General features: G+C 36.2%; 1 protein-coding gene across 1 annotated transcript; it reads right to left on the bottom strand.

Annotated features, from left to right (window-relative positions):
• Positions 1-12,489: 12,489 nt before the first annotated feature.
• On the bottom strand, positions 12,490-13,119 carry LOC145619606 (uncharacterized). Its single transcript, XM_081674318.1, has one exon. It carries the CDS (start codon positions 13,117-13,119, stop codon positions 12,490-12,492), a length of 630 nt encoding a protein of 209 aa, XP_081530444.1.
• Between the last annotated feature and the right edge of the window lie 523 nt (positions 13,120-13,642).

Genomic DNA, 13,642 nt, shown 5'->3' with positions numbered 1-13,642 from the left:
CTAATACAAAGCCACCCTAAAATCTCTAAAGGGCAAACTCACAATTTTCATGCAAATTTAACCTCTGCATGGGTAACTCGACACTTCACAGGTAAAAAAAAACATGTGAACAGTCTTTAAGCTACATCATACTGCAACACTATTAAGTTAATTAGGGTTTGCATTTTCAGAAGCTTTTGTGCTTTTAAGATGCATAAAAGTCTGGGTCAAACATGCCTTTAGATATATAAAATACTTAGGTAAACTGCTCAGCACAGACCCCCCTCCCCCCAATCCAACCAGGCAACTATCCAAAAAAGAGTTCCGCCTTCCCCTTTTCTAATTATAAGTGGTGGAGATGAGTAAAAGTCCCTAATAAATTTATATCTAAGCCATTATAATTATTTGATTTAGGAAAGGGAATAATATCACCATATTCCAAGGGATTCTTTCTCGTGGGGCTAAGCAGAATTCATGAAACATACTTCAGCATCATAATATTGCATTAGTTTGGAAAAAATACCTGCAAACTTTGACTTAAGCTGTGATCAAAGTCGATCTGCCTTGCTACACCTTTATCAGTTATCTTGTGTTCATCACCGGATGCATCTGCTTGCTTTTTTTGGCTCGCTCCTTTCGCCGCTGCTTCTCTTCATGTTTCTTTCTCTTTTCCTCCTTTTGCCGACACACTTCCTCGTATGTCGTCATAAACCTTGTAGCTCTGACACACCCTGTCTGTTGGCGGATCCTTAGTGCCACCATCAACTGGTAGCTCAACATTCACCACTGCATGATCATCTTCACCACAATCGGCCAACTGTCCACCTACAACAACACTCCTGCCCATAGAGGATGGAGTACGGAATTGGGGTGCGTTGTTAACACTATGTGGCGTGCTATTAGTCAAGGCCTCACCAACACTGCTCATAGGTAGAGCTGGTTTCACTAGCTTCTTAATCTGCATTTCTAACTGTTGAAGCCCATCAATAACCATTCTCAATGCCTCATCATTCTCACTTGCAAGACATGATATTGGCTCAAATGCAACCATCATTTTATTATACCGAAGAACTTCCTCAGTCTTAGACAGATCATGGTATGCGACTTTTACTCTAGTATGCTTGCGATGAAAATCTTTCCGCCATCTATCCAAAATGTATTTCTTTGGGACATCATGGATTTGTTGAAACTCAAGGGCATTAATACAATGCCTGCAAAGAATCCCATTGCTCTCGAACAACATGCATTCAATTCAACTTCTTATGTTTTTGCATTGTATAATACCCGGTAGATTCGCCACCTATTAATCGGTTTCTCCTTCTTGTCGATGTCACTGTAAATATAGACTCTATCTTTGATAAGGTGCTCATACAACCCCTCTTCAATCTCCTTGATGCTGCTGCAATTACAGTACATCAACCTCTTACATTCCCGTTGCACCTTCACAAATTTCGCATCCGTATACGCATTCCTAAATGTCTCTTCTATCTTAAAATCTGTTAGTAGGGTACGAAGATACATAGCAGAATTCCCATCAGTCAATCGTTCTGCTTCAATGCGGTGTTCCATAGCCCTAACATCTCTCCCAACAAAGTCACATAGACCAATATGCCTATCAAAAAACTCATCAAAAAAATTATGGATGCTCTCCGACCTCTAAGTGGTCTTCATTCGAGCCCAAAACATGTGCTTCATTGCTGCCGGAATCCACATTTCCCTCTCCGAATACAAAACAGCCAACCACAAGTTACTCTTTAGCTTATGCGTAGCTATAAACTCCTTCCACCTCAATCGGAACTCTTCCATACTTAAACTATCATAAATAATATTCTTCAGCTCATCTTTAAATTCAGCATACCCTTTACACTTGCCTAACTTGCTGCCAAATTTTTCAGTTATATGCCAGATACACCATCTATGCCGTGTCTGTGGCATAACTTCCTTCAACGCCTTGCGCATGGCTGCATCTTGATCAGTCAAGATAGCTATCGGAGGGGTCCCCCCTACGACATCAATCCAAGTAGAAAACACCCACCTAAAATTCAATAAACAACAAAACCAGACAAATATCTCAGACATATATCTCAACCAACAATTACATCCAAATGAAATACAATTACAAAAGTCAAAATTAAAACAAAGTAAGAGATCACCTAACTTAAAGGTTTCAGTGTTTTCACGAAAAATAAGAGCACAACCAAGCAAGGTAGTTTGACCGTGATGATTAACATCAACAAAATTTGCGAAGGGCAAATCATATTTATTCAATAGGAATGTCGTATCAAAACAAACATCCCCAAAATCTTCTTAAGCAGCTCGACTTCGAGCATCGACCCACAAAACATCTTGAAGAACATCGTTCTTATCCAACTGCTGCATGTGAAAGAAATTCTTGTTGTTAGTCTGCATCATTTGAAAGTACTTCATCATCGCATTTGCATCACCATCTTTAAATTTCAGCTTCTTCTCCCTCGCCCTTAAATTATGCAAGTCTTCTTAGTGAAACCCATATTCTGTAGGCCATTCCTCTCACTAGCCATGAGGTTATGCATAGTTGAAGTGCTTATCCCAACATCATCAACAAATTTTAGCCTTTTCCTAACATGAGGCCGGCATCCTCTCCAATTCTACCATTCTATACTTTGGAACTAGCAATGCTTTGGAAGGGGTTGGATTATGGTTCTTATGCTCCAACTCCACCATCTTCAATTCCCATTTCCCATTCTCCAACAAACCAGCATATACCTTCGCAAGACACCCACATTTTTTGGTCTTCTTCGTTGCTACGGGTTCCCCTTCTAACTCCCTTGCCAATCTTTTCCCACCAACTTTCCTCCTAGTATCTAGTTTACCATAACAGTCGCATTTCCATGTTTTTGCACGTTTAACCTTAACTCCTCCCATAACCTTATAGGCACTTTGTGCTAGCACAACCCCAAACCCTTGCTGCTTGTCATACGCATTGTAATACAAATCCGCTTCTTGCCAGGTATCAAAAATCATACCCACCTGAGGAGCCTCCACAGTTACACAGTCCATGTTCACCATAGACTTGCACTCCTTCTCATCTAGAGTGCAATTGCAATACCCCGTATTTTCATACGTATTTTTCCTAATTAATTAATTAGGAATTATTTTATAAAAAGGATATTTTAGTAAATTTATTATTTGGAGCCAAAATAATATTTGATTTTTGGCGCCAAAAGCATTTTGAAATTCAATCATTATTTTGGATAAGATTTATCATCCATTTATCTTATCTTAAAAACCGGATTATTTACATATTTCGGATATTTTAATTAAAGCAAAAATAATATTTTTATTAATTAATTATTATGGCCGAAATTACCTAATAACTAGCTAGGATTTTTGGATTTTCCATGTATGGAAAATCTTATTTTTCTTGGTTAATTATTGGTAAATAATTGGTATTTAATTAATTAATTATTTAATTATTTATTCTATATTATTTATACAATTATTTTATTCCTTAAATACCGAGCAAAATCTTCCTAAATATATCTAGAGGAATCTGAAAATTAGAGCTATGGTAAGCTCAATATTTTCGGCCCTCATGAATTATTTTGGGGGAATTTATTTGGTAAAATTATATTTTTAATTATCTTCCAAAATCTCCTATTTTCCTTAATTCTAATTTTCCATCTTTTTAGTATCCAATCATCATATTTTCTTGCCATTCATACTTCTTAATTATTCCCCAAGTAATTCCAATTTCCTTAATATTTTTCATGACACACATACCTTCCATATTCAATTATACACAATCCCTTCAAATATCAAAACTTTCCTTAAATCTTTGTTCACTTCTCCAAGTAATCTCTTAAACCCTAATTACCATAATTCTTTCTACATTTTCCTACCATAATTAATGAGCATACTAGCCTATAAATACCCCTTCATACCTCTTACATTCTTCACACCAATTCTCTTCTTTTCTTCTCCTCAAATTTACACAAATCATCCCGTTCATCTTTGAAGCCAATTTTCGGGCACTTCTGGTCAGTTTTTGGGGTATTGATGTTTCACAGAAAGTTGTTCCTCTTGAAAAATCCTTGAGGTTAGGCTCAAGAATAACCCAATTAGAAGCTATATCAAAGGAGTTATAGCCTCTGCAAGTTATGCCTATTATTTCCTACGCAAATCCAATTCTTCTCTTCTCCTTGGTTTCTCATCTTTCTTCTCCTTTTCTCTTATTCAATTATTATTATTATTATGGGAGATTAATATAAAATTATTATGAGTAGTTTTAATTATATAAAATCAGATTTTAATAATGTTCATGTTGAATTAATTAAAAGGTTCATGTACATATAGTTGGGGGTTTTTAATTATTTGTTAACCTTATATTGATTAAGGTTATATTTATTTGTAGGGTGTGTTCGATCAAGATTCTTGAGGTTCTTTTGGTGTGTATAGTTAAGCAAGGATCAAGGTACGTTAGGTGGCTAGATACCTTTGAAAGTGTTTGGTTTGAAAAACATACATGTTTTATATGATTTGATTGGTGATTGAATTAAATTGATTTAAATTATGATTTTGAAATAAATTATGTTTGGAGGTATTGATAAAAGTATTTTGAATGATTGTTTTTAAATCATGTTTTGAATGGTTTGAATTACTTATAAAGGAATTGATTTGAAAAGTTTGTTGAATTAAATAAAATGTTTTTCAAGGAAGAGTTATTGATTTTGAAATTTATTAATATGAGATTTTATTCTCAAGTATTTATTTAAAAGGTTTTGATTTTGAAAGTATGTGGAATTGTTGAAAAAAAGTTTGAATTATATTGGAATTACTAAAATGATTTATTGAACCATTGAATTATTATTATTAATGCTTTATAAGCATGTTGGTAATCCCACTATGCGGATTTGGTTTATTGATAAGACTATGGACTTTGTATGACCTAGTATTTCCTCAAGAATAGCCTTGTAATATAAGGAGACTAGCTTGGGGGGTGTGCACACTTGGGTGAGGAATTGGATTTAAGGAAATTGGTTCAAAAAGGAATTGGATTTTAAAGGAATTGGTTTATTAACTATTTTGAATGTTGAATCATTGGAATTGGTTTTGAATCATGAGTTTGGAATTATTGGATTATTTATTGGAATTGGTTTCAAAAGCATGTTTGCGAATAAATTGAATACATTATCTTGCACTTATCGTACATACTTAGCATAATTTGCTAATCCGTATTTCTTATTTGTTTTGGTTCGCCCTGTTTACCGTAATGGTAAGTAGTGTTGACTATTTTCAGGTGGAGTCATGAATGAGCATATGGGAGTCCCGGGATTCGCTTCACCTAGTTTAGGAATGTTGGTCTTGTCTTTATCTTGAGTACTCATAACAATGTTATTATTTTTATAAGTATTAATAAAAGAAAGTTGAGTTTCCGCTGCAAGTTTGGTTATCGAGTTAAGTATTTTGAGTAGCCTTGCGTAATCACGCGGCGGTAATACGTCCAAGTCTATCTCTACGATATAATTATATGTATTATACTGATATTTCCGTAGAGGGGGATTTGGGGGTGTTACAGCAATGTCCTCCACTTTCCCCACTCCCCTCCTCTACATAATCTTCTACATAATCCACAACCATTTTAGCTTCATCGTCACCCACTTCATCATCACCAATAAACATCAATTCATCTTCCTCATCCTCTCCTTTTTCCCCCAACAAACAACCCTCAACTTCTCCTGACATTTACACCTATATTGGGGTAATTCAAGGCAAATTAACACAAACACAGACATATTCCACAAATACAAGCCTATAACAACCATTTCCACAAAAACAAATAACTAAGCAAATAAATCAGAAAACTAACTAAACTAACTCAAAATCAGATAATTAACTACCCAAAATCAAATAACTAACTAAAAAATCACAATGATTTTCAAACATTTTCCCTAAAAAAACTACACATTTCTACAACAACATGATTTACAAAACTAGTACAGCAACAGAACTCGTCAAAAATCAATTATGGATAACAAAATGTGTATGTAAGCTTCAAAACTTTAATAAAAAAATGGCAAGAAACCACTAATATAGCAACAATTTAGCAACAAACACTAATTTAATGGGACTTACAAATCAAAGATTCAACACCGTTAATCGACCGAGCCAATCAATCAATCACAAATTCACCATGCATACTCGAACAAAATTGACCCAAAAATCAGCTTCAGCTCAAGCAATCAATGTCTCCACTTCACCTTCAATCGCAAAAATTAGATTTGCAACCCTAAACGTTCAAAAGATAATGCATATTAACATTAAAATTCCCCAAAAAATACCAACTTACGCTTGAATTGATAAAACATACCTGATCCGGAAAGGTAGGAATTGTTCTTCACACTTGAATTGCGAGGAGAAGACTGCACAAGGAGAGACTGCACAAGGAGAAGACATTGATGATTGCGAGGAGAAGAGCGCAGAATGTGTTGAATTAGCCTTTCATTTCGTGGTTAAAGTCTTCAACGGGACACTGTTGACACAACAGAATTAACAACACCAAAATACACTAACTTCGTATAAAGATACAACTTAAAATACAGTCGGGCCCCACAAATACACTAACTTCGTATTTTTTCCTTGTGCTATACATAGCACGGTGCTGGGAAGAGAATTATCCGTAGCCTTTACCAATGTAATTCTCTTCCCAGCACCGTGCTGTAAATAGCACAAGGAAAAAATACGAAGTTAGTGTATTTGTGGGGCCCGAATGTATTTCAAGTTGTATCTTTATACAAAGTTAGTGTATTTGGGTATTGTCAACTCCGTTGTGTCAACAATGTTCCGTTGAAGACTTTAATCACGAAATGAAAGGCTAATTCAACACATTCTGCGCTCTTCCTCGCATTCATCAATGTCTTCTCCTTATACAATCTTCTCCTTGTTCAGTCTTATATTCGCAATTCAATTGTGAAGAACAATTCCAAGCTTTCCAAATCAGGTATGTTTTATCAATTCAAGCATGAGTTGGTATTTGTTTGGGGAATTTTAATGTTGATAAGAACTTTTTTTTGGACGTTTAGGGTTACAAATCTAATTTTGGCATTTGAAGGTGAAGTGGAGACATTGATTGCTTGAGCTGAAACTGATTTTTGGGTCAATTTTGTTAGAGTATGCGTGGTGAATCTGCGATTGTTTGATTGGCTCAGTCGATTAACGTTGTTGAATATTTGATTTGTAAGTCCCATTAGATTAGTGTTTTTTGCTAAATTGTTGCTATTTTAGTGTTTTCTTGCCAATTTGTTTGTTTTTTTGTTAAAGTTTTAAAGCTTACATAATTGATATTAGTGTTTTCTTGCCAATTTGTTTGTTGCTGTAGTGGTTTGGTAATGTTGTTGTAGAAATGTGTAGTTTTTTTGGGGGATAATGTTTGAAATTCATTGTTATTTTGTAGTTAGTTATCTGATTTTGGGTAGTGAATTATGTGATTTTAAGTTAGTTTAGTTAGAGTTCTGATTTATTTGGTTAATTATGTGTTTATGTGAAAATGCTTGTTATAGGCTTGTATTTGTGGAATATGCCTGTGTATATGTTAATTTTCCTTGAGTTACCCCAATATAGGTGTAAATGTCAGGAGAAGTTGAGGATTGTTTGTTAGGGGAAAAAGGAGAGGATGAGGAAGATGAATTGCTGTTTATTGGTGATGATGAAGTGGGTGACGATGAAGCTAAAATGGTTGTGGATTATGTAGAAGATTATGTAGAGGAGGAGGGGAGTGGGGAAAGTGGAGGATATTGCACTCCAGATGAGAAGGAGTGCAAGTCTATGGTGAACATGGACTGTGTAACCGTGGAGGCTCCTCAGGCGGGTATGATTTTTGATACCTGGCAAGAAGCAGATTTGTATTACAATGCGTATGGCAAGCAGCAAGGGTTTGGGGTTATGCTTGCACAAAGTGCCTATAAGGTTGTGGGAGGAGTTAAGGTTAAGCGTGCAACATGGAAATGCGACTGTTACGGTAAACCAGATACTAGGAGGAAAGTTGGTGGGAAAAGATTGGCAAGGGAGTTAGAAGGGGAACCCGTAGCAACGAAGAAGAGCAAAAAATGTAGGTGTCTTGCGAAGGTATATGCTGGTTTGTTGGAGAATGGGAAATGGGATTTGAAGAAGGTGGAGTTGGAGCATAAGAACCATAATCCAACTCCTTCCAAGGCATTACTAGTTCCAAAGTATAGAATGGCAAAATTGGAGAGGATGCCTCATGTTAGGAAAAGGCTAAAATTTGCTAATGATGTTGGGATAAGCACTTCAACTATGCATAACCTCTTGGCTAGTGAGAGGAATGGCCTACAAAATATGCGTTTCACTAAGAAGGACTTGCATAACTTAAGGGCGAGGGAGAAGAAGCTGAAATTTAAAGATGGTGATGCAAATGCGATGATGAAGTACTTTCAAATGATGCAGACTAACAACAAGAATTTCTTTCACATGCAGCGGTTGGATAAGAACGGTGTTATTCAAGATGTTTTGTGGGTCGATGCTCGAAGCCGAGCTGCTTATGAAGATTTTGGGGATGTTGTTTGTTTTGATACGACATTCCTATTGAATAAATATGATTTTCCCTTTGCAAATTTTGTTGGTGTTAATCATCACGGTCAGACTACCTTTCTTGGTTATGCTCTTATTTCTCGTGAAAACACTGAAACCTTCAAGTTAGGTGATCTCTTACTTTGTTTTAATTTTGGATTTTGTAATTGTATTTCATTTAGATGTAATATTTGTATGAGATATTTGTCTGGTTTTGTTGTTTATTGAATTTTAGGTGGGTGTTTTCTAGTTGGATTGATGCCGTAGGGGGGACCCCTCCGATGGCTATCTTGACTGATCAAGATGCAGCCATGCGCAAGGCGTTGAAGGAAGTTATGCCACAGACACGACATAGATGGTGTATCTGGCATATAACTGAAAAATTTGGCAGCAAGTTAGGCAAGTTTAAAGGGTATGCTGAATTTAAAGATGAGGTGAAGAATATTATTTATGGTAGTTTAAGTATGGAAGAGTTTCGATTGAGGTGGAAGGAGTTTATAGCTACGCATAAGCTAGAGAGTAACTTGTGGTTGGCTGTTTTGTATTCGGAGAGGGAAATGTGGATTCCGGCAGCAATGAAGCACATGTTTTGGGCTGGAATGAAGACCACTCAGAGGTCGGAGAGCATCCATAATTTTTACTATGATTTTTTTTGATAGGCATACTGGTCTACGTGACTTTGCTGAGAGATATGTTAGGGCTATAGAACACCGCATTGAAGGAGTACGATTGGCTGATGGGAATTCTGCTATGTATCTTCGTACCCTACTAACAGATTTTAAGATAGAAGAGACATTTAGGAATGCGTATACGGATGCGAAATTCGTGGAGGTGCAACGGGAGTGTAAGAGGTTGATGTATTGTAATTGCAGCAGCATCAAGGAGATTGAAGAGGGGTTGTATGAGCACCTTATCAAAGATAGAATCTATATTTACAGTGACATTGACAAGAAGGAGAAACCGATTAATAGGTGGCGAATCTACCGGGTATTATACATTGCAAAAACATAAGAAGTTGAATGTGAATGCATGTTGTTCGAGTGCAATGGGATTCTTTGCAGGCATTGTATTAATGCTCTTGAGTCCCAACAAATCCCTGATGTCCCGAAGAAATACATTTTGGATAGATAGAGGAAAGACATTTACCGCAAGCATACTAGAGTAAAAGTCGCGTACCATGACCTGTCTAAGACTGAGGAAGTGCTTCGGTATGATAAAATGATGGTTGCATTTGAGCCAATATCATGTCTTGCAAGTGAGAATGATAAGGCATTGAGAATGGTTATTGATGGGCTTCAACAGTTAGAAATGCAGATTAAGAAGGTAGTGAAACCAGCTCTACCTATGAGCAGTGTTGGTGAGGCATTGACTAATAGCACGCCACATAGTGTTAACAACGCACCCCAATTCTGTACTCCTTCCTCCGTGGGCAGGAGTGTTGTTGTAGGTGCACAATTTGCCGATTGTGGTGAAGATGATCATGTAGTGGTGAATGTTGAGCTACCAGTTGATGATGGCATTAAGGATCCACCAACAAACAGGGGGCCTGGGTGTGTCAAAGCTACAAGGTTTATGACGACGTACGAGTAAGTGTGTCGTCAAAAGGAGGAAAGGAGAAAGAAATACGCAGAGAAGCTGTAACACCCCAAAATCTCCCTCTATGTAAATACTATATTTATACGTATACAAATACCGTAGAGATAGACTTGGGCGTGTTACCGCCACGTGAATACGTAAGGCTTAGCTAATTACTCAAATTGCAGCGGAAAATAACTAACTTTTATTAATAATAATAATAACCATAATAACTGTTTCAAAATAAACCAATAAAAACTTGTCCATAAATAAAATTAATTCCTAATTATGTGATCCCAATCCCGACTCTAGTATGCGCACGAGCAACTCCACACCTAAAATCAAGACTGCTTACCAAAATGGTAAACAGGGCGAACCAAAACAAAAAGGAAAATAGATTAGCAAAAACGCTAAGTACGTATAAGTGCAAGGCATGTAAATACTTTTATTAGGCAAACATGCTCTCGAAATAACCATTTAAATTTAACTTGTCACAAGTCACAATCGAAATTAGACTTTCTAAAATTTAACCCTTCCAAGGGTAGTAATGTTCATCAATAAAAGCTTTCTAGTTTTAAAATATAATTTCAAACCAATTTTCCTCACCTAAGTGTACACACCCCCAAGCAAGTTATACTATACTCGAGGAAAGACCAGATCATACAAAGCTCATGGTCTTACTTAACCAGGACCCGAGTAGAGGGACAATTAAAATATCAAATACTTAGGCTTATAATGAGCTGCAAATTAATTAAATCAAGTGTTATAAACAACTTTTATCAAATCGATCAACACTTTTAGAGATCAAACCTTCAAATCATAAATTATATACTTTAACTCGTCATGAAAATCGTTAACTTAAATATACGTAACATTTATTCAAACAATCATTCAAAACAACATTTACCAAAACACGCATTAAAAATCGTATCAAGAACCTAGCCACCTATACGTACCTTGATCAAGAGGACAATAAGGTACGACTACTAAACTTGACCACGATCGAGGGACTCCTCCTACACAATTAAAGTAACCTTAATTAATATAAGGTTAACAAAATAAACACAAAACTATAAATAATACTCTATTTGTACTTGAACTACTAAAATATCAACGTCATAAAATCAAATTTTACAACAATTTACGTAAGTATTACTTTAGTACCAAAGTTAGGTAGTATAATAATGTTCCCAGTATCAAAACTTAGTAATAGTAATCATAATATTAATAGCAGTATAATAAGGAGTAAAAGAGTAAGGAAATTTGTTGTTATGCTTTTAACAGAAGCTCACGCAAAATAAGTGAAATAGTAGGATGGTGCGTAGCACCTTGCGGCAGCAGCAAGTGGTAGAGAAAGGGGGCAATAAGGCAGCAGCGTCAAGGTGTTGTTAGTGCAACAATAAGGTGGCAATGGTGGCTATAGAAACAACAAGTTGGTGGCGATTATGGTGTTTGTTTTAGGCAAGGGAAATAGGGAGAAGGAGAGGGTCGTGAGTTTAAGAAATAGGGAAGAGTGTTTTCTGATTTGTGTGAGGTATTTGTGAAAGATTCAAGGTCTATTTATTGTGTTTAGAGGGGAGAAAATATAGAGTTGAAGGTATGACATGTTTACTAGAAAACATGATAAGTTTTGGAGTTTGGTAAAGTACTTGGATCAAATTGAGTCAAGGTTAGTAGTTGGGTTAAAAGATGAGAGAAATTTAGATAGATTTGCATATGGTTGAAAGAATGAAGATAGGAAGCAAAATGGATAATGAAGAAGGCTAGAGGTTAAGTTAAATATGCTTATCATAAAAGTCATGGTTGTTAGCTTAGCTTCACGTCATTCACACTTTTTCTTTTTTCTTTTTTTTATTTTTTTATTTTTTATAAAATCGAAAATCATAATAAAATAATAGAATTAAATAAATATTTTATATAATATCAAAATTAGTTAAATACTTAATGTATATTAGATATTTCTCTTGAAATAGTTAGTATAAAATATGGACCGACCTTTAAAAGATAATTAAACCTATATTATTAATTTAGAAATCCGAAAATAATTAATTATTCAAATGATTAAATACTTATATTTGGCGCCAAAATTTAAATTTCATTTTGGCTCCAAGTTAAATAAATTAGGAACTTTCCAAAATATTTTCTAAAATTCGGGGTATTACAGTCTACCCCCCTTAAAAGAAGTTTCGTCCCGAAACTTTAATACCTTAAATTAATATTTTTAATTATCTTGAGTTAGTTAAAATTTAGTAATTTCATGCACAACCTAAGGACTTGACACAAAAGACTCACTTAATAAAGACATAAGAAGGAAAGTGCGAAACTCTATTGCATTCTACCCCCCTTAAAAGGAAGTTACGTCCCCGTAACTTAACCACTCACCATGAAAAGGTTAGGGTACTTTTTACGCATTTCTGCCTTAGCCTCCCAAGTTGCTTCCTCAACCTTATGGTTCGACCATAGAACCTTGACAATCTTCACATCCTTGTTTTTGGTGCTTCTAACTTTACTATCTAGAATTCTCACCGGTCTTTCTTCATAGGTCAAGCTCTCATCTAGCTCAATTGTCTCGGGTTCTAGCACATGTGCAACATCAGGAACGTACTTGCGAATCTGACTCACATGAAAGACATTGTGCACCTTTTCCAACTCGTTGGGTAAGTCCAACTTATATGCTACTTCTCCAACTTTTTGAAGAATCTCGTATGGCCCAATGTACTTTGGGCTCAACTTCCCCCTCTTCCCAAATCTCATTACCCCCTTCATAGGAGATATCTTTAGCAACACCTTCTCTCCTACTTGGAACTCTACATCTCTGCGCTTCTCATCAGCATAACTTTTCTGTCTATCTTGGGCTGCTTTGATTTTCTCCTGGATCAACTTCACTTGCTTAACAGTATCCTCGATCATTTCAGGCCCAAGTACAACAGTTTCACTTATGTCACTCCAACAAACTGGGCTCCTACATTTCCTTCCATACAAGGCCTCACATGGGGCCATTCCAATGCTTGCATGATGGCTATTATTGTATGAAAACTCAATCAAGTCTAAGTAATCTTCCCATGAACCCTGATACTCCAATACTCATGCTCTCAACATGTCCTCCAAGGTCTGTATGGTCCTTTCAATCTGACCATCAGTTGCTGGGTGGAAAGTTGTACTCATCAGTAACTTTGTTCCCATGGCCTTTTGCAAACTCTTCCAAAAGTTAGACAAGAACCTCGAATCACGATCTGAAATGATATATGTAGGCACTCCATGATACTTCACCACAAATTTCACATATGCCCTTCCTAACTGATCCATACACCAAGTATTTTTCATAGGTATAAAGGTTGCAGACTTAGTCAATCGATCCACAATGACCCAAATCGTGTCATTCCCTGCCCTGGTCCTTGGCAATGCCCCCACAATATCCATGGCGATCGAATCCCACTTCCACTTTGGTACTTCCAAGGATTGAACCATTCCTTGTGGCCTTCGATGCTCTATCTTCACTTTCTGGCATGTTAAGCATTTTGCC

This window comes from Chenopodium album, chromosome 27 (genome assembly GCF_948465745.1).
Source record: "Chenopodium album chromosome 27, dcCheAlbu1.1, whole genome shotgun sequence".
Lineage (NCBI taxonomy): Eukaryota > Viridiplantae > Streptophyta > Magnoliopsida > Caryophyllales > Amaranthaceae > Chenopodium > Chenopodium album.
The sequence above is the reverse complement of the archived record's forward strand: the minus strand, read 5'-3'. Positions and strand labels throughout refer to the sequence as shown.